The 25,556-nt window shown below is 42.2% G+C and overlaps 1 protein-coding gene across 1 annotated transcript in view; it reads right to left on the bottom strand.

Moving 5' to 3' along the window:
* The window catches only part of LOC119649834 (sialin-like), a 47,548-nt gene extending 32,105 nt beyond the window's left edge, over positions 1-15,443 (bottom strand). The window contains exon 1 of the mRNA XM_038052177.1: positions 15,409-15,443. Coding sequence (XP_037908105.1) covers positions 15,409-15,428 — 20 coding nt within the window. The 5' untranslated portion in view covers positions 15,429-15,443. The remainder of the gene's footprint in view (positions 1-15,408) is intronic.
* Positions 15,444-25,556: the final 10,113 nt, after the last annotated feature.

Genomic DNA, 25,556 nt, shown 5'->3' with positions numbered 1-25,556 from the left:
TACATCCGTCTTCCCATGACAGTACGTGCGAATGGCAGGCCTGTGTGCAGACCAAGTTCTACGTTTGAGATAGTGTCAGGGCAACACACTTCGATGACACGACGCAGATAGGTATTGACGAAAGCGTGGAGATTTTGGGTAACAATGGAGTTCACTTTCGATGAGCTACTCCCATCTAGCAACAATGAAAGAACACTAGCGCAGAATAGTTTCAACTTGATCTTGGTGTTGAGATAACTGCATTTCCAGATTCTAGGCAGGACAAGGAAAGCAAATCTAGCGCTGTTACTGCGTCGGGTAACATCCAGTTCGGTGTCACCTTTGGCAGAAACCACGCTTCATAGATGTACAAACTGATCGACGCTTTCAATGCTCTACCCATTAATGCAGATAGGGAGAGTGAGATGGCTCGTAAGACTGAGAACCCTGGTTTTCTTGGTGTTTGTCATCAATCCAAATCTAGGAAAATTGAAAATTTCCACGATACCCGGGTCGGAAAAATGGCCAAAAATACAAAATCGTCGGATTTCTAAGCAAGATGCCTTGTTCGCACTGGGAGGCGACCTAAACTCAGAAAATACAAGAATTTCTACGCTACGAGGTCGGAAACGCGAGATATGGTGGAAAATCAGCGCCGGAGAACTTGGCCGAGATCGAGCAAAAATTGAGAATTTCCACGATACCCGGGTCGGAAAAATGGTCAAAAATGCAGAATCGTCGGATTTCTAAGGAAGATGCCTTGTTCGAGCCGGGAAACGACCCAGACTCAGAAAATGTAAGAATTTCTGTGCTACGAGGTCGGGAACGCGAGATATGGTGGACAATCTGCAGACGGAGTACCTGGCCGAAATCGAGGAAAGTTGAAAATTTGCACGATACCCGGGTCGGAAAAATGGCCAGAAAGCCAAAATCTTCGGATTTCTAAGGAAGATGCCTGGTTTGAGCCAGGAAACGACCCAGACTCAGGAAATGCAAGAATTTCTTCGCTACGAGGTCGGGAACGGGAGATATGGTGGAAAATCTGCGGTCGGAGGACCTGGCCGAAATCGAGCAGAAATTGAAAGTTTCCACGATACACGGGTCGGAAAAATGGCCAAAAATGCAAAATCTTCGGATTCCTGAGGAAGATGCTTTGTTCGAGCTGCGAAACGGCCCAGACTCAGGAAATGCAAGAATTTCTACGCTACGAAGTCGGAAACGTGAGATATGGTGGAAAATTTGCAGCCGGAGGACCGGGCCGAAATCGAGGAAAATTGAGAATTTCCACGGTACCCGGGTCGAAAAAATGGCCACAATTTCAAAATCGTCGGATTTCTAAGGAAAATGCCTTGCTCGAACCGGGAAACGACCCAGACTCAAGAAATGCAAGAATTTCTGCGCTACTAGGTCGGGAACGCGAGAAATGGTGGAAAATCTACCGCTAGAGGACCTGGCCGAAATCGAGGAAAATTGAACATTTCCACGATACCCGGGTCGTAAAAATGGCCAAAAATGCAAAATCGTCGGATTTCTAAGGAAGATGCCTTGTTCGAACCGGGAAACGACCCAATTTCAGGATATGCAAGAATTGCTACGCTGCGAGCTCTGAAACGTGAGATATGATGGAAAATCTTCGGCCCAAAGACCTGGCCGAAATCGAGGAAAATTGAAAATTTCCACGATATCCGGGTCGGAAAAATGGCCAAAAATGCAAAATCGTCGGACCAGCCAGACTCAGGAAAGGCAAAAATTTCGACGCTACGAGGTCGGGAGCGTGAGATATGGTGGAAACTCTGCGTCCGGAGTATCTGGCCGAAATCGAGAAACATTGAGAATTTCCACGATACACGGTCGGAAAAATGGCAAAATATCCAAAATCTTCGGATTTCTAAGAAAGATGCTTTGTTCGAACCGGGAAGCGACCCAGACTCAGGAAATGCAAGACTTTCGACGCTACGAGGTCGCAAACGCGAGAAATGATGGAAAATCTGCATCCGGAGGACCTGGCGGAAATCGAGAAAAAATTTAAAATTTCCACGATACCCGGGTCGGAAAAATGGCGAGAAAGCCAAAATCTTCGGATTTCTAAGGAAGATGGCTTGTTCGAGCCGGGAACGACCCAGACTCAGGAAATGCACGAATTTGTACGCTACGAGGTCAGGAACGCGAGATATGGTGGAAAATCCGCGCCCGGAGGACCTGGCCGAAATCGAAGAAAATTGAGAATTTCCACTATACCCGGGTCGGAAAAATCGCCAAAAATGCCAAATCGTCTGATTTCTAAGGAAAGTGCCTTGTTCGAACCCTGAGGAGGCCGAGACTCAGGAAATGCAAGAATTTCGACGCTACGAGGTCGAAAACGCGAGATATGGTGGAAAATTTGTGGCCAGAGCACCTAACCGAAATCGAGGAAAATCGAGGTCAGCAAAATGGCCAAAAATGCAAAATTTTCGGATTTCTAAGGAAAATGCCTTGTTCGAACCAGGAGGCGACCCAGACTCAGGAAATGCAAGAATTTCGACGCTACGAGGTCGGGGGCGTAAGATATTGTGGAAAATCTGCGGCCGGAGTACCTGGTCGAAATCGAGGAAAATTGAAAATTTCCACGATACCCGGGTCGAAAAAATGGCAAAATTGAAAAATCTTCGGGTTTCTAAGGAAAATGCCTTGTTCGAACCGGGAGGCGACCTAGACTCAGGAAATGCAAGAATTTCGATGCTACGAGGTCGGAAACGCGAGATATGGTGGAAAATTTGTAGCCGGAGGACCTGGCCTAAGCAAGATGCCTTGTTCGCACCGAGAGGCGACCCAGATTCAGGAAATGCAAGAATTTCCACGCAACGAGGTCGGAAACGCGAGATATGATGGAAAATCTGGGGCCGGTGGCCCTGGCCGAAATCGAAGAAAATTGAAAATTTCCACGATACCCGGGTCGGAAAAATGGCCAAAAATGCAAGATCGTCAAATTTCTAAGGAAGATGCCTTGTTCGAACCGGGAGGCGACCCAGACTCAGCAAATGCAAAAATTTCTACGCCACGAGGTCGGGAACGCGAGATATGGTGGAAAATCTGCAGCCGGAGGACCTGGCCGGAATCGAGGAAAATTGAAAAATTCCACGATACCCGGGTCGGAAAAATGACCAAAAATCCAAAATCGTCAGCTTTGTATGTAAAATGCCTTGTTCGACCCGGGAGGCGACTCAGACTCAGGAAATGCGAGAGTTTCTACGCTACTAGGTCGGGAACGCGAGAGATGGTGGAGGACGATGTCCAAAACGCATTTAATTCACCCAACTGGAACAAAAGTAAAGATTCGTTACCTAAAATAGGTGTTTATTTGGCGAATCTGTTTGGAAGTTACTCCTCAGAGAGGACTTTCTGATACGGCAGAGATGAGGGCCTCAAAGAGGACATTGCTACAGCGGTGGTATCACAGAGATCAGTACTGGGTCCTCTGTTATGTAATATCATGTATAATGGGGTGCACTTCCCGTCCCAGAGAAGACTATGGTTGTAGGCTTTGTAGATGTGCGGTTGTTACATGAAAGCACACAAAGGACGCAACGTGGAAATCTAGGCGGCGAAAATAATCAGAGTGGCAAAGTCCTAGCTAGAAAGAGTCGGATCGACCGTGGCGGACGCGAAAATGAAAGCGATCTTAATAATGAACCGTGGGAAAAAGAACACTGCGAAAGTGGAAGTCTGCGGATATGCAGTCGTGCCAAAACCGGCTATCAAATACCTGGCAGTGATAATTGACATTAATTTGAGCTTTAGGGAACACCTAGAATGACAAATAGCAGCCAGTGCTACCGCTGTACTTGTAAGAATGTTACCGAATATAGGCGGGCCAAAGCACTGTCTGAGGTGTGTGTTTTACTCGTCACCTATGTGACAACGAAAACTCTCCAAGGTAGAAGCAGATGATGATGGCTAATGGCTTTGGAGGTTTAGACCATATGAGGTAGCGCTAGTGGTGGCCGGATGATTCGTGTCAGCATTCTAGCGAAATAAATCAGTGTGCTGCATCATACAAGATGTATCGAGAGGCATACAAAACCGAGGAATGCCTCAGGGTCACCGTTTTGGGTTGGATGATTCACCGAATTATCTTGGATGCAGTGGCTTACCGGAGGATCTACAGCATGTGATGTTTCACTGTCCATGGTTCCCAATGGAGAGACGGAATCTGAACCAAACGTTGATCAAGGAGGAAAGCCAAAAGGAGTAGGTTGGTTTTGGAATGGTTTTGGACTTCCCGCGGGGCTGGGACTGGAGAGACCGGGGGTGCTTTTTAGTAAGAGCAAATACAAAACCCACTCTACCTAGGGCGTCTGCGCGATAGGACTGGAGTGGACGTGTCTTTCTAAGATTTTCCACCTCTGTGTACGAACAAAAAGAAAGTGGCAATATGCTTGCTTCAAAGCAACCATCGCAAATGTGGTTCTCACAAGGATGATGCAGAACGTAAGAGGGTAGGCTGTGTGTACGCTGCTCACCACTCTGAAGGGAGGGGGGTTGAGCTCCATCAGGCAGTATGTAACCCCAGTTTGGGTAGCAGCAAAACCTGTTCTACGTAAGGTGGATAATTCCAGCGGTGTTCACAAAAGAACAGCCCTAAGGGTGTGTTTTGTCTTTAGGATTATCGGGAGTGATGCCAATTGATATTTTCGCGGATGTAATGGCGAACGTAGATAACCCGAAGCCTATCTTATCTGTATCACAGACGAAAAACGCCGAAATGGAGAGGTCTACAAATAGATGGAAGCTGCGATGCAATGCTTAGGAAAAGGTTCCCTCTTGTTTGATAAATTCGAGGATAGAAAATTTGCACACCCTCCTTACTTGCATGGAGAGCTGGGAGGTTTTGTTTTACGGAAAAATTAAAAGAAACAAGCATTCTAGCTTTCTGGAAAAATAATTTACAGAGTGACGACATATTTTCAAGAATTAAAGACAAAAATATCCATTTTTGTAAGTATGGATCCTTTCCTAATGACATATTCTCTAGAAATTGATAATTGATAAAAAAATTGATAATTACAGGTTCAGTAGACCAACCATAGGCCGCCAGATAAATGATAATGGAAAACCGCAGTCAGTAATATATACAATTTCCTAATAATTTTCTAAGTTTTCCGACACATGTATCTAGATTAATGTGAAAACAAGGAAGTGTGATAAGTAAGTGTCAAAGTTTGATTGATTTTTTATTGATTAGCTAACTGAGGTAGGTCTTTGTAGCTCGTCTAGATACATAGTTTTCGTTACTAGCGGTATAGTTCATTGCATTGTTGATCGGTTCGCAAATACAGACCTTAACAAAGCGTGTAAACAAAGTGTGATCTGTATCTTTTTCCGTAGGTGTGGAGATACTTTTACTATGAGCATATGAGAATTAAACACGGTAGCAATTAGTATCTGCTCGAAGGGAAATCTATATTGATCACTGGCATTTAGTGCGGTTCAATGGTTTGGTTCGCGATGAAACGAATCTAGAATCTATGAAAATACTCTCATATGTTATAAGATAAACCTCATAACCTTCATTTTATTTGAAAATAAGTTTCCTATAAAAATTTTAAAAAAATCTAGTTTGACAGTAAAACGTTAGTGACTTCCATTTCCCAAGTGAAAATATGTGTAAGACTAACAAAGATAAACCAAGAAATACTTAATACAGTTTTCGGGAATATAATAATTTTGAATAAATAGATAATTCCGTATAAATACTGAATTATTTTTGATTCACTTCGTATTATTTTAATCTAATTTCTCGCAAGTGACCGGCCAAATTAATTTATATAATTTATATGCTTCTAACATTCAAATATCCTTCAATGATCTTCATATTTTTGAAATATTTCCACATGAAGCGCAATTTTTCGGCAAAACATAAAAATCTATAAATACCACTATTTATTTTCACCTATACCGTAAATTACCCGATTCGGCTATTTGCCAAAGAATTTTAACACTTGACCACAATGACAAACCATAACAATTTGCTCGAAAGCATGGTATCAAAAGGATGCGCGCCATGGAGTGACAAACGCCTGAAAGTCATCCCGAATATCAAGTGATGACACGATGCACATGATTTCAAAAATGACGGACAGATACAATACACATATGGGAAGATGTATCACTTTTCATCTGAATGCAAGTAATATTCGTGCTTATACAGTCACATTTCATCAAGAACGCAAGAATATTTTATTTTGAGTTCGAGCTAGCTCGGAAATAGTAACATTTCAAATTTTAGAAGGTGGAAAAAAACTAAGGCTAATAAATGACTCACAAAGGTGTTCAAAATATCTATAGATACGTGTCTTTTCTGGTATGTTTTGACGGAAAAACAAAGACGCAAAAATGAGAGGAAATTGTAATGATTTTCAATTGCCTTCAATAACATGTAATATATGAATGAAAACATTTTCAAACGGGCGGCTGAACCACCATATGCTTCTACGTATACCTGATGGACTAAAATAAACTTCCAAATAATCAATCAAGTCAGGTGGGCTGAAAAGATCGCCTGGCGATATACATATTATAGTGTTAGTTTTGGAAGTAATTACCAATCTAGAATATCTATGAACCATCATAATCTAATAATTTCACATAATAAGGTGGTAGAACTGCTCCCATCGTATGGAGTGTAGTGTATCTGTTTGGGGGACCCAAAATTTTATTAAAATCGGTTCATTGTTTATCTATTTATCTATCATATGCGAATTATTTGAAAACAGCTATACCTATAGATATGAAATTTGATAGAGATGTTAGAACTGTAAACACCCATGCATGCATTGAAAACTGTTACATTGAGTTTAAGGGACGGAGAGGGGTCCCTCCGTACATACGAAGAGGGATTAACATTTTTTCCCAATAAATATAATCATCTCAATCAGTATTTTACGATTCAATTGAATTTTTTGAGTTGAAGTTAACATAGATCATTTCAGTTAGCATAGATCGTAAACCAGAAATTTTGGTGGAAATTCCACCATTACTAGAAAAATTATCGAAGGTCAAAATTGTATCTTTCGCGTAAATTTAATATAACTCAAGGGATAGAATGTTTTTGGGTTGGGGAAAAATAAATGTATTTGTGATCGAAATTTGGCGCTTTAATTATCCCATTTAAGTCAAATATGCGCCGTTTTGTTCGCAGACTTGTAGTCATCTAGAACGCGACTCCATTATCCCCCACTTATAAAACCCCCCCTCCTTATTTGCAAAAAACTCAGACAGCCAGTTTTCGCAAGCCTCTTTCAAGACGAACTTAGTAGCACCAAGAGCGTTTTGCATGGACCGGAAGAGATGGTAATCACTTGGTGCCAGGTCCAGACTATACGGTGGGTGCAATAGGACATCCCATCCGAGCTCCCGTAGCTTCTGGCGGGTCACCAAAGATGTGTGAGGCCAAGCGTTGTCCTGGTGGAAAAGAACACCATTCCTATTAACCAATTCTGGCCGCTTCTGGCCGCCTGCTTCAAACGGTCGAGTTGCTCACACTAGTGGACCGAATTGAGGATTTGGCCATAGTTGAGCAGCTAACAGTGGATGATTCCCTTCCAATCCTACCAAACACACAACAAAACCTTCCTGCCCGTCAATCTGGGCTTGGCGGTGGTTTGCGCCGGCTCGCCGCGCTTTGACCACGATCTTTTTCGCTTGAGGTTGTCGCACGTGATGCAATTTTCATCACCAGTTACCATTCGCTTCAAAAATGGGTCGAATTCGTTCCGTTTCAGCAATGCATCGCAGCCGTTGATTCGGTTCAAGAGATTTTTTGGCGTCAACTCGTGTGGCACCCAAACATCCAGCTTTTTTTGGAATCTAATCTTCTGCAAATGTTTCCAAACGGTTTTGTGGTCCTTATCCAGTTCCTGGCCAATCCAGCGAATGCTCACATGCCGGTCTACTTGGATGATTTCGACGATTTTATCGGTTTCTACGACGATTGGCCTACCAGTGCGGGGTGTATCTTCGACATCCATTACCCCAGAACGAAATCGATCGAACCTACGCTATGCTGTTCGAATCGTTACAATATCGGGCCCGTAAACTTCACAAATTTTTTCGGCCGCCTTCATTGCATTTTTACCTCTCAGGTAGTAGAAACGTAAAATATGACTAATTTTCTGCTTGATCGACTCCATCTTTGAAGCGCTATAACTTGAGACTGAAGTCTGGGGAGTCTGTACAATCACAACACTGTCAAAGAGATACTTGTAGCACACTTCTCATTTTCCAATCACCGTATAGTATGACCCGATGCGATAAGTACAACACAAGATACAGTAGGATGTATTCACAATCATTCATCTCCGAAGCAGGATTTCAACTTGGAGCTCTAGATCGCGAGATTGGTTATCTGTGTACGCTTATCAAAGATAGATTATTCTTAAATTTCCCGACATATGAATATAACCAGTATTTGTTGTTGTATGTGATGTTATTAGTTCAGTTTTGAAATGTTCAATAAGTTTAATTGCTGCATCAAATATGTTGCAGCGTGCAGTGCCGTCATACTACGTGAGTCCGGATGCTGGGCAGCGAAGTCCTACGGCCACAGCAACATCCTAGATGAAATACCTCGGGAAATCTGAGCATCCCCCACGGACTATGTCACACGCAAGCTGAACTTCACGAGAAACTTTGCTGTGGAACACCGGCGGCGTATTGCAAGACTATGACGGATCAAAGATGGCCTATGGAGTCGACGCGGGGGTTTTCTCGAATACGCACGGTGTATCCAAGTCGTATGGTGTCCCAGGTTTCACCAGTGTATTCCAGGTGGAAGTACTGGCGATGTTGGAAGTCTGTCGATGGCTGGAGCGTGATTCAAGCCCCAAGCGTAACATAGCCATTCTGACCGACAGCCAAGCGGCCATCAAGGCTTTGTACTCAACGACGATATCTTCCCGGCTGGTGGGCAGTGCAGAGACACGCTCAACCATCTGGGCGGCACGCTCAAGGTCACTCTCCTCTGGGTTCCCGGGCATGGGAACATAGAGGGGAATGAGCGGGCTGACGGATTGGCCAGGCAAGGCTCTGCTCTTGGCAGTCCCTCGGCGAATACAGTCGGTGTTCCGCTGGCGGCTGTCGGGGGCCGAGCCTACTCGCACTACCTAGCAGCCGCGGGCCTGAGATGGCGAAGGCTGACAAGCTGTCCCAAGTCAAGGAGAATTTGGCCCGCTTATAACATAGCCCGATCACGAGAGCTCTTGGGCCAGACACGTGCAAATGCATTCAAGATTACGGCGGTCTGCACGGGGCACTGGCCCATAGGGGACCATGCCGCTGGGCTCGGCTTACCCTACAACTCGCATTGCCGAAGCGGCGGAGAAGGAAGGGAAACCCTCATGCACTTTCTCTGCGATTGCCCAGCTCTGGCTCGAGTCAGGCTGCGGACGCTGGGTGAACCATTCTTTGCAGACCTCAGCGAGATTTCTGGCTGCAGGGTCGGAGATCTGCTTTCCTTCTTGAATGCTACGGGCTGGCTCTGAAGATCCGAGCCAGCTGGACTCTGCTTCCCTGTTCCTTTAACAACAGTCACGGTCTTAGGAGTTTGTGAGCGTCAAAACGGCGCACCAAAGCGCTAATTGGGCTCCTCGGAGCGGCCACTGATACCTACCTACCTACCCTTCATTGCTGCTACCTATATTTACATATATATACATATATGTACATATATACATATATGTATATAAGTATATATAAGTATATCGAAGAAATTATCCATTATGCATCTAGCACCCTGGCACCCTGGTTGCCTAAAGGTATCACCCAAAATAGGTTTTGCTCCCCTTCTTCCTTAGACTACAACAGATACTTTAAATTGATGAAGTGAGTGTGTCCGTAAGTATCTTAAAATGTCTAATTAAAAATTTGTATCAATTAATAATATAACACCCCCCCCCCTCCTCTTCCCATCTGGGGTTTCAATAACGGCAAATGTACTCTACGAGACTAAAGGAAACAAATGGTGAACTGCCACTGCAACCCAGATTAACGGCCTGTTCCTCTGCCGTAAAGTTACATTACCAAATAAGGCAGTATGCAGCGGTATCGGGGGCGGCATGGATGGCAAAGTTCTTGAAGGACAAATTACCTTCCAGTATGAATACCAAGGTTTAATAACCATGGCTGTCATAACGAACTTCTACATTTGAAGTGACTGACTAGTGTACTGAGCCCCGTGAACCTTTGGAATCACTTCGAGTATCCTTTTTCTTCTACATGGAACACAGTCTCAAACTGAATCTGAATAAAACAGATTTTTTGACAACCGATCCCTACGAAACAGGCACTATTACTGTCAGTGGAAATGACCTGCCAAGAACTGAAGGACTCAAATACTTCGGATCAATACTATCAGCTAAGAGTAAATTACATTATGAAATTGCTTTACGCATTAGTCCCACCTTGATGAATTGCCGGTCCATAACTAGCGTCCTTTGTGATCAACGAATCAACGAACGTCTAAACTAACATTTATCGCTTTGTTATCTGTCCTGTCGCCCTCTATGGTTCTGAGTATTGGCCGACTGTGAAGGACAATGAATGGCGTCTTGCGAAGATGGACCCCAGGCTAGAAACGTGACGCCCCTTGATCACATTCGAAATGAAGATATCCGCGATTGACATGATTTGCACCGAACGTGGAAAAGTTGCGGAAGAGGTATCTTCGATGGTATGTCATGTAATCGCGTTAACGGGAATTCACCTACCATGATTGGGCTGAACATTGAAGTCGATGGTAAGCAACCAAAAGGCGGCCGAAACAACGGTGCGCTGGATGATGATTTGAAGACCTCACGGCTACATCCAAACTTTGATCAAATAAAATAGTGCAGCCGGTCACGATGAGTCGACCCTGCTTGTGAACAGAGGAATAACAACTCTGGGCGTGGGCCGAACGTAACCCGCTTCTCTATAGATTGATCCCTTGGGACTCGTGACGGCAGGAATTGCAACATGGATCGGGCATCCGGTGAAGTGGAAACCTTCGCCTTGTCTGTCGTAGAAAGGACGGGGGATGCTAAGCATTCTGGCTTTAACAAGTCGGTGGAGCATGAGCACACCTCACCACTGATTTCGATAAGATTACATTTACCCAAGGGATGGAGGAAAACGGCAAACTGCCATTTTTAGATTTAATAGTTATGCGGGGCATCGCTCATTCGACATTAACCAAAAACCGACGAGCACCCAACGGACTATCCCTAGCACTTCGTTCTACAATTACCAACCTCAAGCCAAACGGCGAATGGAGGCCATGCGGGGATTACACGTGTCTGAACGCTCAAATAATTCCCGAACTGTACCCTATTCTACTCATCCATGATTTTGCGCAATCACTTACACACAGCCGTATTTTCACTACCTTGGATCTAGCCAAAGCGTATGATCAAATCCCTGTCGCTACAGAAGGCATTCCGCAAATAGTTATCTGCACATCTATCGGACTCTTCGAGTTCACCGGGATGGTTTTCGGCTTGTGAATCGCTGCGCAGACTTTCCAGAGGTTCATCCACTCTGTCTTACGAAACTTGAACTTTTGTTTCATCTACATGGATGATGTTTTGGTTGCTTCCTCTTTAGAATCTGAGAACTTGGAACATTTCGAGTGCACTCTTCAACGGCTCCTTAAGGCCGGACTTGTCTTGAACGTTGAGAAATACAAATTCCTCCAGAGGCAGGTAAAATTTCTCGGCCACTCGATAACCCCTGATGGTATCCAACCCGACCCAAACAAGGTTGAGACGATTTCGATTTCGATAAAGAACTTTCCCCTACCAACCACGGTAAAGGATCTGCGAAGGTTCTTGGACATGTTGAACTTCTATCGTCGTTTTTTGCCCAAGACCGCTCATCACTAAGCGATCTTGAACGCCTACTTGTTTTGGCTCAAAACTGAAGGGTCCCGCAAGGTGCGTGGTCTACTGTGGCCGCTTGTTGATGCTACACTGCTGGCATTTAATCAGCCAGATGTACCCCTAGCTGCATTCATTGATGCCTCAGATACAGCGGTAGGCGCCGCTCTTTACCAACGAGTGAATCAAATCTGGCAATCGTTGAGCTTTTATTTCAAAATAGGTAAATAACTCAACGCAATTACAGCGCCTACGATCGTGAACTACGTTTCTTCCTTGAGGTCAGGCCGTTCACTGTGCTCACGGACCACAAGGTCCTTACTTTCACGCTTAGGCAAAAGTCCGACAAACCGTCTCGTCTCCAACTTCGACACTTGAGTTATATCAGCCAAAAGACAATATTTTTGCAGACACTTTGCTACGAATATCGGAGGTCACAGTCCCCGTCGGGAACGATTATACGGGAATCGCAGAGGTACAAAAAGACGACGCAGAGCTTCAGAGTCTCAAGGTGAACTCCAAATACAAATTGAAGGAGTTTCCTATTTTCGGTTCAGACTCTTATTTAATCTGCGAGATCTCAGATAAGGCACCCAAGCCATCCATTCCAGCCTATTTTCGGAGGAAAGTATTTAAAGCAATACACGATCTTGCGCGCCCAGGCATCAAGGCGACGGTTAGTCACTGATAAATAATTCTGGCCGTCTATGAACAAGGACGCAAACTCTTGGGCCAAACAATGCATCGCGTGCCAGAAGTACAAAGTCAACGTTCGAAAGGAAGTAGGTGTACTCTCTACGTCAACCTTGACATCATCGGCACTCGGCGAAATTCGCACGCATGCAAGTATTGCCTCACAATCATCGACAGGTTTACGCGGTGGCTTAAAGCAATATCCCTGTCTGACATCACGGCCTAATCATGTGCCGAAGCCCTCTATTGAGAATGGATTCCGCGCTTTGGTGTTCCAGCCGTTATCCATACGGACCAGGGAATACAATTCGAATCTACTCTTTTCGCCGAGTTAAGGAAACTGCTGGGCTTCATACGACATAGGACTATTACATACCATCCTCAATCGAATGGCATGCTGCATTGTTGGCACCGAACGCTGAAGGCCGCCTTAATGGCTCGCAAAGATCCGTCGTGGACGCGGTCCTTGCCTTTCGTCCTCCTCGGCCTCCGTACAGTCCAACGAGAGGAGCTCCCGGCCAGCCCCGCACAGATGATTTACGGAGAGAATCTGCGCCTCCCCTCCAACCCTGTACTAGATATCAGAGCAGGATTAGGTGACTCTGGAATGCTACGTCTGCTTAGGGACGCGGTTTCGAAGCTGCGGCCGGCTCTACCTTAACGACACGCGACAACGGAGGTTAACACCCCCGGGGACCTCGAGACGTGTTCACAGGTCCTCATTCGGGTGGACGCTCCTCAGAGGTCGCTTTAACCCCTTTAGCGTTTCGGAACGAGGCGAGCACTCGGTCAAGCTCGACGTCCTTGTCGAGGCTGTGGGTTTTCGGCAAGCCGGTGGCTGCTTAAAAAAAATGCCCGCGCGGCACATCGGAGGCGCGAAAATGAGTGAATTCGCCTCTGCTGCTTCATTGAACAGCCGTGGAAACTGCTGACGGCCTGCCAGGAGACAGAAGGGAGGAATGTGAGGATGACAAAGACTTTCTCTCAAGTACCGTCCGCCGGCCAAGGTATTTCGAAAAGATATTAAAATAGTGGCCAAGGTGTTTCGAAAAGATTTTATAAAAATAAAGAAAAGAAAAAAAGGAAAACAAGTCGGGAAATCGGAAGCTGGACGCTTCAGGCACGAAAGGTTTTGTGTATTTCTTAGTACGTAGCACGTAATGTATCCACATATTATGTGAGAGTATCCACTTTCAGGTGATATTGACATTCATAGTCTTAATTTTCAAACAAGGAACAACTTTGACGTATAATAACTTTGTTAGTAATAGTGCAATTTCCACCAAATTTGGTAAGCTCACGCTCTATATTATAGCCTATTTCAGTGCTATCGTGGTGCTAGGATGAACTTAAGGGGGGTTTTCCAGCCAATTATAAAAAAATATAGTAATATACTATTATTTGACTTTATTTTCAGAGATATCGGTATGGAAGGTATTTCGAAGCCCAGGCACCATATAGTGGTAGTCTCCTGATTTTTTTCAGATTTTTCGGTTTGGTAGTTTCTGAAAATGGCTCCCTTAAAGAAATGATCACTTTCAACCCTCCGCACTCCCCACCCTTCCAACAAATGTCAGAACTAAGACCGGGTCCGAAAGTTACTAACCGAGACCTTTAATTTGATACCCCTATATTTGATGCAAAAAAAATTTTACACCCTCCTTTTACATGTATGGGAACCCCCCTTTAAATTCAACGTAAAACAATGTAACGCACTGTATGTGTGAGCGTTCACAGTTCCCACCTTTTTACCAAATTTGGTGTCAATCACTATAGCCGTCTCCGAGAAAAATGCGTGTGACGGACAGACAGACAGACAGTAAACCGATTTTAATAAGGTTTTGTGTTTACACAAAACCTTAAAAACGGAATTCCTTATTGATTTACATTGGGGGGAAAACATATCCACAAATATCGTTACGGTCTTGAACGAAGTGCTTTATCATACGTCAAGGCCCAGGCCCAACTGGATTTTTGCGCCAACGATTATTATTATTATTGCTTGAATTTGTATGGGGGGAGAAAAGCATTGCGCATGTTCGGCGTTTTTCAGCCGTTTGCGCATTTACTTTGGTGTTGGTGTCGTATCTGTTCACTTGGAAATATGTTAGAAATGCTAGGTGTAGTTAAATGCCATTTTCGAATTCCAAACGAGGACTTCTTGCTGTTCTCTTTTATCTCTTTAAACTTGATTTCATCTTCTGTGATGGGAAGCAATCCGTACTGAAGGGTTACAATTATACAACGAGATAATGCAGGGCTTTCTTTATTGTTTGTGAATCGACATTTTTTTTGTGAAATTTTACTTTTTAATGAAATATTTCACTTTACTTTTCCCAAGCATTAACAGATACATGACCACCTGTTACCTTCAAATTTACACCAGATTCACGCTTGCTTTCCCATGATTTTTGCTAGTAATACCGGACTAGAAGACTCTGAGTATGAGCAGACTCATTTGCTTAACCCAACAGTACAACCACTCACGAATTTTCATTAAAAATTAGCAAACATTCTAGGGTTCCGGCAAAGGGCTCTGTTCCTTAACAAAAAAAAAGATTCTAGATTGAGAAGAGAAATGCATAGGAGGCGAACCAGATATAACAGATATACTTTCCAGAGGTGCATTTAGTCACTCAGAACAATTCAAATTAAGACCACATAAAAATCACACACCTCAGAAAATTCTAAAGCTTTTTTTCACGGAAAGATTTTCACAAGCAAGTAAGGACCAAAAGTCACAGAATCTAGCCTTGGTGAGAAGGTTTTGCTAGAAATAGTAATTTTTAATGTTCGGAGATTCACTCAAAATTCACTAGTTCAAATCACATCAAATTCAATTAGTTACCTTTTTGCAGTTCCTCCCATTGCACAGCGAGGCCTAGTTAACTAAGGAAGCCGTTAAGCTCGAATGATGCGAAAATTGTGAAAATTACTTGCAAAGTTGTCTGCGGCTGATAGTTAATCATAATGATCAGTGACGCCAAGCGACTAGATATTGCTCGTATATATCAGGGAAAATGTGTCCTAACTTTTACAAGTTACTGTTGTTGTGCTTAGTTTGAGTCTCATCGAAGTATCTTTTTGATTTTTATCGCCTTCGTAACTCTTCTCCGAACATCGTTGACATGCAATTAATTAATTGCAAACTTTCCTGTTCTGATAGGAGGCGTTAGGTTATTCTATTGTCTAACATAATAAAACTGTTTACATTAAACTACTTTATGGAGCATAGTTGTGGTTACGACGGTTGCTAATATTTCATTTTCCGATTTAATTCATTCCATTAAAAATTCAATGATCCCTTTGTAATCTATAATTACGACAATGTCGCGTTGTTTGCAATGGATGTACACACATAACACCCTGATAGTAAGTGAAGGGGCTCAAAAATTGGGAATAATTCAAACAAGGTTCTCATGGGAATGGTTCCAATGTTTGGAAATACCAGGTTACTCAGTAAGTTTTGCCATTTGATAAGAAAAACACGATTTGTAGTTGGAAAAATAGTTTACTATTCAACGTATTTTCCCGGAACTTTAGTAACATTGTTTGAGCGATTTTCTGATTTATGGTTTAAAATCGTGAGGTGAGAATCCGGAAGACTGTGGAGATATGCTTCCGCCGTGGCTATTATCTCACAATTCCAGGAAAATTGCTTCTAACGAATGATTTTTTTTGAGATGTGAGAACAGTCAGAAGTCAGATGCAACTAAATTTGGCAATGAGCCTCTCTTTTGGCCTGAGATCCAAGTGATAGGTCCAGGTCTCATCCATAATGATGGAAAAATATAGAAAATCTTTTTCACCTCTTCGAAAGTACTCCAAATATTGGGGAGAAAGTGGTATTCAAATCGGTCTCTATTTTTACATTGTGCTACACCTACATAGCTTTCTCAAAACTTTAGAGGAAATATTGCTTGCATTACCTAATCTAGTCCTAAGGATATTGGACTTTTGCTCAATATCTTTCAGATAACAGATGATCTTCCAAAACTGTCTCCTGTATTTTTGAGATGATTTCTGGTGTTGATTCACTTTTTGGACGCCCTTCATACCCAATGGTTCTCATCAATGGTACGTAAATCTGACGAAAAACGAGGGGAAACGAGGTGATTCTTCCCGGAACCTGGAATTCTTTCATGAACTCAGAAAAGAATTTTCAGTGAAATAAATTTTGCACATTTTTTTTTTTCAGAATAATTTCTTCTTCATTTTTCATTCCGATATCAACCAGCCCAACCAGCACTCCTGACACCACAACTCAAATACTATTAACACTCACAAGCAACATCCAACAGCTAACAAATACGATGCATCAAATGCAGGTAACCTTAAACAAACAAACAGAAATACTTAGTCAACTTTTAGGTAAATGAGCAGCATCAATATCGCCCAATGGAACGCAAACGGTATTCTCAAACATCGCAACGAGCTAGAAATCTTTCTCAGAGAAAACAACATTGATGTCATGCTGTTAGTCGAAACGCACCTCTGCAGCAAAAACAACCGCTTCAAAATCAACGGTTATAATACCCATCTACAAAACAACCCAGAAGACAAGCCATGTGGAGGAACAGCTGTGCTAGTAAGAAATAGGTTAAGATATTCTCCTGTACTTAGTGTTAATTCAAAATTTATTCAAAGCTCGGTAGTTGAAATTACCGATCAAAATCAAAAAATCATTCGATTAGCTGCTGTCTACTGTCCCCCAAAAAGCAAAATAAGTGAAAACCAATTCTCTGAATTTTTCAATACTCTAGGACCCAGATTTTTCGCGGCGGGCGATTTTAACGCCAAGTCGCCACACTGGGCTTCACGCCTAACCACCCCCAGAGGTAAACAGCTCTTAAACGCTGTATACAAAAACAATCTCCATTGCATTTCAGGGGGATTGCCCACCTACTGGCCATCCGACCCCCACAAAATCCCAGACTGTATAGATTTTGGTATCTTTAAAAGCCTAAATCCCAATCGCATTAGGGCCACTACTACGATCGACCTCTCTTCGGATCATTCACCAACCATTTTCGTGCTTAGACTTACGGCCACAAATTTCCAAGAAGAAGACAAACTAAACACTAACAAAACCAACTGGCACAAGTTTCAGAAACTTTTCAACAAAAACTTTTGCTCACAAATCAGACTTAAAACTCAAACGGACATTGACAACGCACTGCAATATCTGACTAGCACTATACTAGAATGCATCGAATTAGCTACTCCCAACCATAAATCCTCGAAAATATCCCATCCCGATACTTCTCAGAATGTCCAAAAATTGCTTAAAGCCAAACGAAAAGCAAAACGCGAATGGCAAAACCTACGCTCCCCAAGAACAAAAGCAATCCTGAATAAAGCAACCAAAACACTTAGACAAGAACTTATCAAAGAAAGAAATGAAAACATTCAAAAATTCGTTCTTGGACTAAGCCATTTAGCAGACACAAATTACGCAGTATGGAAAACAACAAGAAGAAAAGTCAATACAAGCGGAAACTCCAATCCAAAGTCAGCAAGGCGCCTGGATCATATTTAACCAGCAAAAAGCTGAGGCCTTTGCTAAATATTTTGAAAAAGTATTCAAAACAGAAGGTGGTGATAGCACCCCACCTGATATCCCTAACCACCATACAACTAACCCATTAACACCCCTAAAACTCAATTTTTCAGATTTGCTCAAAAAACTTAAAGTAACTAACCCTAAGAAAACCCCAGGCCATGATTGCATATCAGGGAAAATGCTAAAGGAACTTCCGCTCTCAGGAAAATCTGCAATACTATTTATCTTCAATGCAATTCTTCGTCTTAACTACTATCCTGACACCTGGAAACACGCCAGGATTACAGTCATCCCTAAGCCAGGAAAAGACATGAAAAAAATTGAATCATACCGACCAATAAGTCTGCTCCCAACCCTATCTAAACTATTCGAAAAGCTTCTATTTGACAAAATTCTAAAGGTAATAGAAAAGAAAGATATCATACCCTCTCACCAATTCGGATTTAGACAAAAACATGGAACGATCGAGCAAATCCACAAAATCGTTAACAATATTAAACAAGCCCTAGAAAGAAAAGAATATTGTGTAGGTATATTCCTAGATATTGCACAAGCCTTTGATCAAGTCTGGCATAAAGGCCTCAAGATAAAAATAACTGCCCTCCTCCCTAAAGAATTTCACGCTATACTATTTAGCTACCTAGATAGCAGAAACTTCAAAGTAAAATATAAGGATGCGCTCAGCTCAACCCACTACATAGAAGCAGGTGTACCCCAAGGTAGTGTACTTGGACCACTTCTCTATCTATTTTACACTTCAGATCTCCCTACAAATAACAAAATGCTGACCACCACCTTTGCTGATGACACCGCCATCCTATATAGCCATCCTAATCCATTAACAGCCGTCAGAGAAATCCAAGGACACATCAACACGATAATGAACTGGGCCAAAACCTGGAAAATCAGTGTAAATGTTAACAAAACACAGCAGATAACCTTCACGCTGAGAAAAAGAACATGCAGACCTGTCACCATAAACGGAAATAAAGTCAATCTTTCTAACGTAGTTAAATATCTTGGGCTGTACTTAGACAGACGGCTCACCTGGAAATCTCACATTGAACATAAACGCAACCAAATCAAAATTCAATTCCGCAAGCTATATTGGCTAATGCACAAAAAATCCAAACTCAACACTTTAACAAAAATAATGGTGTATAAATCTATATTAAAACCAATCTGGACCTATGGCTTGCAACTTTGGGGCACAGCCAAAAAGTCGAACATCAACATAATCGAGCGCGTACAAACAAAAATTATTAGGTCAATTCTAGGTGCACCCAGGTACGTTAAGAACGAAATAATTCTTCGCGACACCAATACTTTAAAGGTTGCAAAAGAAGCGAAAAAGTATAGCAAAAAATATATCAAAAGATTAGCCAACCATCCAAACACTACGGCTAAAGACATTCTTCTTTCCAACAATTACGCAAGACTAAAAAGAACTGACCCACTGCAACTAGCCAACTTGCAATAACATCTACCTTACAACATCATACAAATAATAACAAATCCACTACAAATTGCAAATAAAAAACCCGCCACACTCATCAATTTTCTTATAGTACTCTTTTCCGTTCAACCAAACCAGTAATATGGGAAATACTCAAGATAAGCACGTTGATAATACCGGGGAGGTGACGAATACAATCATAGTAGACACGGTCGACGTACAATCAGAAAGAATTGAAACTATTCTCATCATCCTCACTGCAACAGTAAGGTGCTCCTTTGCGTACCAACTGTATAAGGACTACAGACGCAGCAACAAAAAAAAAAAAAAAAAAAAAGATACACCGAAAAAGTCTGACTATAGACATAAACTACATAGCAATCCTTTCCTGAACCCTTCAACCTTAAGAAATTCCCTACGAATTGGTTCCAAATCTAAATCTGAGATTAGAATAAAAAGGCTAATTATATTAGTTATTAAAAAGATTAATTGTATTAGTTATAAGCGCTTAGCTATAAATTTATAATAAGACTTGAACAAAATAACTCTTTTCAAACACTGGCTTGATAGAGTGAGAATATTCTATTTTAGTATTAAGATTCGCCACACTACAGGCTAGAGACCAAAAGGTCTAATTCTTGTTGTAAAAAATGTTTCTCTGTAAATAAAAAAAAAAAAAAAAAATTTTTATCAGGGTCCCTCCTCTTCATAACTTGCAAAGTTTTGTCCATTTTGCCTAAGTCAATCTTTCGAAAATTCCAGATAAACCTTGCGCGGGAATAAAACGTTCTTCCGTCTAGACATTGTTAATTCTTGCACTAGAAGAAAGCACCAGACTAGAAAGAATACATCTCCGGCCATACGGAAATGTGCTGTTCTCTCAGTGTTCCTTCTCATCATCAGCCCGAAATGTATAGTTAGCAGTATTGATTGGGAGAATCTGTTGTTATCACGCTCATTGAGCTACCGTTCTTAACGACTAATTGACATCGTGATGGTCAAAAAATCATCCTTAGGGGCTGAAGACGACCAAGAGGGCCGAGCTAACCCAAAAACCTAAAAAGATGGCTAAATTGACCGTGCACGGACTTTCATATCCTGCTTAAACAACGAACCGCGCCGTTGGCACGTACTTGCACACCTCTGTGCTGGCCAGTTCGGGAATGTGCTGGCGGAGGGGTCCTTCGAACACTTCGATCCCTCACGTGTGATTGCACAAAATCCACGTGGTTCTTCCTGAAAAATAAGCAAACCACGGGGATTCGCCCGCACCTATCGAAATAAACAACACGCAAGCTAAACCTGAAAATAAGAAAAGTTAGAACAAGTTGGAAAACCGGAAGCTGGACTCTTCAGGTATGAAAGGTTTTGGGTATTTCTTTTATAAAGACATTTGGGTGTGCATTTGTCCGATTAGTGCATAGCATGTAATATATGCATATATTATTCGAGAATATTCACTTTACGGTGATGTTGACATCCAAAGAGATGCAATAGTGGGATTTACACGAAACTTGGTAGCATCATATTCTATATTATAGCCTACATTACTGTAAAATTTCGTGGTGCTAGGATGAACTCAAGGGGGTGCCAATTACTAAAAATTATACTAAGATACTATTATTAACTTTATTTGAAAGAATGGACGTTGTTGCGGAGCCCATTCACCATATAGTGGTAGCCTCTTGATTTTTTTTCAGAGTTTTCGTTTGGTTAGCTTCTGAGGATGGGTCCGTTAAAGAGGCCGTCACTTTCGACCCCCGCACTGTCCATGTTTCCTTTCTTTTGTCAAAACTGGTTTCGGAAAGTACTAATCGAAACCTTTTATTTGATATCCCACATTACTATATTTGATGAAAAACCTTTCCACCAAATTTGGTGTCAATTGCTATAACCGTCTCCGAGAAAAATGCCTGTGACGGACATGCAAACAGACAGACAGACAGACATTGACTAGTGGTGTAGTGAAATCAGAGGGGCATCTTCAGCGGTGGTTGGTGGTTTTCTTTCCTAAAATAAAGTCTAGTTGTTTTGGCCTGAACAGTGCATATAAATAAAAATTACGTGGCTATTCCTATAAATTATTTTTTTTAAATATAATTAGAAGATGGATCAAGTGAGCCTACACAATGGAGACATGTCTACCCCATTGTCGAAGGTTGCCGCAACAGCAGACGGGCAATCTACAAACGAGTGCGCTAAAGAGGAGTTGTCTAAAGACGTAAACGATCCTTTTAGGCGTAGGAAATTGGAGCATGCACCAATTGTAAATACGACCTAAATCTCAGCGGTAAACGGCGTCAATGCTTTAAACGGCGTCAATGCAATCGGCGACGAGAAAGACGCGTTCTCAAAGCTAGGGGTGATGATCTCGAACCTAATAGAATTCGTAGGTCCCCGTCGTAATGTGCGCGGTGAAGTCCCATGATCTGCATAAGAAGATCGAATTGAATTGAGTCAAGAAGCGGAAGTAAAGGTGAGCCAGGACTCAATGCTGATTGAGTACAAGGACCTGAACGAGATCACCACAAAAGCAAAGATCTGCGAGGCCTTGAAGACTCAGTTTTGGGTTAGATTCTATCCCTGAGTCCAATGTGATCAGTCTACGTAATGCATATGGTGGTACTCAAACGGCCACAAAAGCCTTGCCATTCGAAGCAGCGAAAAAAGCTATTGCTGTTGGCAAAATCTGCGTTGGCTGGGCCAGTTGTCAACTGTACGAGCAAATATCAACAAGAAGGTGTTTCAAATGCCTGGAACTTGGCCACATTTAAAGAAATTGTTTGAGCAAGTACGATAGGTCTAAATTGTGCCGAAGATACAGAGAAAAAGGGCATATTGCCAAAGAGTGCAATGCGAATCATAAATGACTGCTATGCAGAGACAGGGGAGTAACATCTACCATATCACAGGCAGTTACAATTTTCCGGCGTTCAAGAAGGCGATTTCAGCTTTTCATAAATGACATTCCTACAGTTGAATTTAAACCCTTGTCAGGCAGCCCAAGACCTGCGGTTCCAATGCGTGTTTGAAAATAAAATTGACCACGGACCGGACTACTTTGGAAGGAACTTATTTCCTCCCTTGTGGTCCACGGACTCCTCTGTTTGCGTGTTTGCGATTATATATATATGGAGCGATTACCACCTGTCGCTACATTTGGTGACGCTACTCCCAGGCAGAGTCAGAGGAGTTGTCTCTGCCCTGTATGAAATCATCAGTCAACTTTTTTGATAAACTTGGGTGTTTAACCCAAAAGAGAGGAGCCCGTGGATCAGAAGAGAGGAAATAAGTTGCTTCCCAAGTGGTCCGGTCCGTCGTCAAGTGTATGCGGACTCAGGGCTCCCAGCATTCTCAACAAAAAAGCCCACTTTTCTCTCTGCGGCCGTGCTGGTGTGAACATGATTTATGAATTCATTTTGGTGCCTCACTTCCCAAAAGTGAAATTTTTATCAGTCTGCGATTTTTAATTGTTTTACCATTGGATGTTTGCCTTAAAACTGTTTTTGAACCCCAGTAGAACGATAGGTACGACTTTGATCCAATTTTGAAGTTCATGCCAGTGTTGTCCGCCCGTACGCCCTCTTTGGTTCTGAGTGTTGGCCAACTATAAAAGACAATGGGCGGCTCCTTGCGGTCATGTAGACGAAGATGTTGCGTTGGTTGGTGCGAGATGAGGATATCCGCGATCGATATGGGGTTGCCCCAATCGTGAAAAAATTACGAGAGAGGGATCTTAGATGATATGGTCCCTCAGCTCGCGCTAACGAGAATTCACTTACCAAGATTGGTCTGAATATCGAAGTCGATCTTAAGTAACCAAAAGGCTATAATAATAATTGTCTTTGTGGGAACTAGCTCACAAGTAGTAGTGTAAGTCTATTTTTTTTATGGTTAAGGAAAATCCTGGATTGCACTAAATCTTTCCGGCAGTCCACTGCGACGGGACGGGGTCATTATTAAAGTGATCACATATGAACGAATGTGACACACATATGACAAGCATAGACAATCTATTATACAAAATATTAATTCTCAAAATCAAACACTTTTCTTTGGTAGAAACTCTAAGTCATCTTCCAGATTCACTAGGACTCAACATTTATGCGTTACTCGTGATCAATCGCACCTCCTAAAGTTATTTTAGGTTCCAATAAACAAAGAAATTGTAATTCCGCTCCGTCACAAGTAGTGACTAGAAGATATTAACTTTATTATGCTATAAATTTTAATTAAGATCATCTACAGTCGGGAGAATGCTATGAGTATTTTGAATGGATGTCTACGGTTCCAGGTGAAAGCTATTAAAAATATTCATAACAGGGCTCTATCCAGGGGAAAAGAAAAAGCCAAACAGATACTATATGTATGCGGTTTAGAAAGTAAGGTCGGTGTTCTTGGCATTCTTAGTTTCTTTGACATTTCTAAAAGATATTCTCAAGAATCAGTAGAAGCAAGTTTTATTTAATTTCATTTATTCTAGGTCGCAGTTGCACCACAAATAACAAAGCCAAAAGAACTTGGATCCTGCTTCCCTTCCCAGGGAACTCATGTGATCACACTACCTCATTGTCATAAATCCCGAAGTCATTTTGCTCAAGATATTCGGAACCATTTTCCTCTAGTCATTCAGAATTGAATTGAACTGGTAAAAATAGGAAAGTGAATTTTGAAAATTTTTATTGGACAGCTGATGGCTGCTGGGGCCATGAAACCATATGTTGTTCAACAAATCAAATTCAGGATTTTTCCAAAAGAGTTTCAGAATTTTCCAAACTAATTTCGAAATGAATCATTTAAAATTCGGATTTTTTTTAGTATCTACTTTCTGTAAAGTTTTATAGCACACTTTTTACCAATTTCAAACTTTTCTATTTTTTTTTTATAACCTCTGGATTCAAAATCGGGAATAAAGCGTAGACTATTAATCGCATTGGGCTCTTCTTACTTTCCAATAAGTGGGAAATTTTGGAATAAGAATTAAAAATATAATTTTAAACAAACAATTGAGGGAAGGCTTTGAAAAAACATTCAAATATTCAAACACCGGAATAAATTTTACCCTTCAAAACTGTGATAAACACGGAACACGATGTATTCTTTTCAAATTAATCTTCATTTCTCTACATAAGCTCTAGATCCTCTCTCTCTATAGCTACGCACTTCTAACGAAGCTTCTATCACGTCAACCTATCCATTTTGATACTACTACCATTTAGTACTTGGGTCTTTTTTACAAAACAATTATTTACGAAAACTGTAGCCTACACATTCGAACAGAGCAGGCACTTACACCAGAATTTTCCAAACCTAGTCGCCATCATTCGCGGCTACCTGAAATGTCCTTCAGCTTCCCCAGGAGTTCCTAACACGCCTGTACCCGTCTCTATTATTTTGCGCCAAGTTCTCTTGGGGCGAACCACTCGTCAGCCATTTTGGTAGAGTGGAATCCACTGTATAGCGTAGCAATAAATTTGTCACCCCTTCCTAATGTGTGATCTATCCACTGCCACTTCCGTCTGCCGATCACAGTGCGTACGAGTGGCAGACCTATGCGCCGACCAAGTCCTTCATTTGAGATAGTGTCAGGCTAGCTTACTCCGATGATGCCACGTAGACAGATGTTGACGAAGGTTTGGAGCTTTTGATTAATAGCGGAGCTCACTTTTCATGTGGTCAACAGTCTCCACTTGATCTTGGTCTTGAGATAACTGCATTTCCACATTTTAAACAAAACAGCGAAAGGGGATCTAAGGATTTTAATTCATCGAGCAACATCCAGTTCGGTGCCATCGTCGGCAGAGACCACGCTTCCTATATATACAAATTGTCCATGCTCTGGCCCTCAATGCCAATGCAGATAAGGAGAGTGCGATGACCAGCCATACTGAGAACCTAGGATTGGTTGGCGTCCGCCTTTAGTCCAATTCTACTTGCCTCTCTTTCCAAATCGTCCAAAGTACATGACCCGCTGAGA

The sequence above is a fragment of the Hermetia illucens genome, chromosome 2 (assembly GCF_905115235.1).
Source record: "Hermetia illucens chromosome 2, iHerIll2.2.curated.20191125, whole genome shotgun sequence".
NCBI classification, from domain to species: Eukaryota; Metazoa; Arthropoda; class Insecta; order Diptera; family Stratiomyidae; genus Hermetia; species Hermetia illucens.
This window is presented reverse-complemented; position numbering and strand designations above follow the sequence as displayed.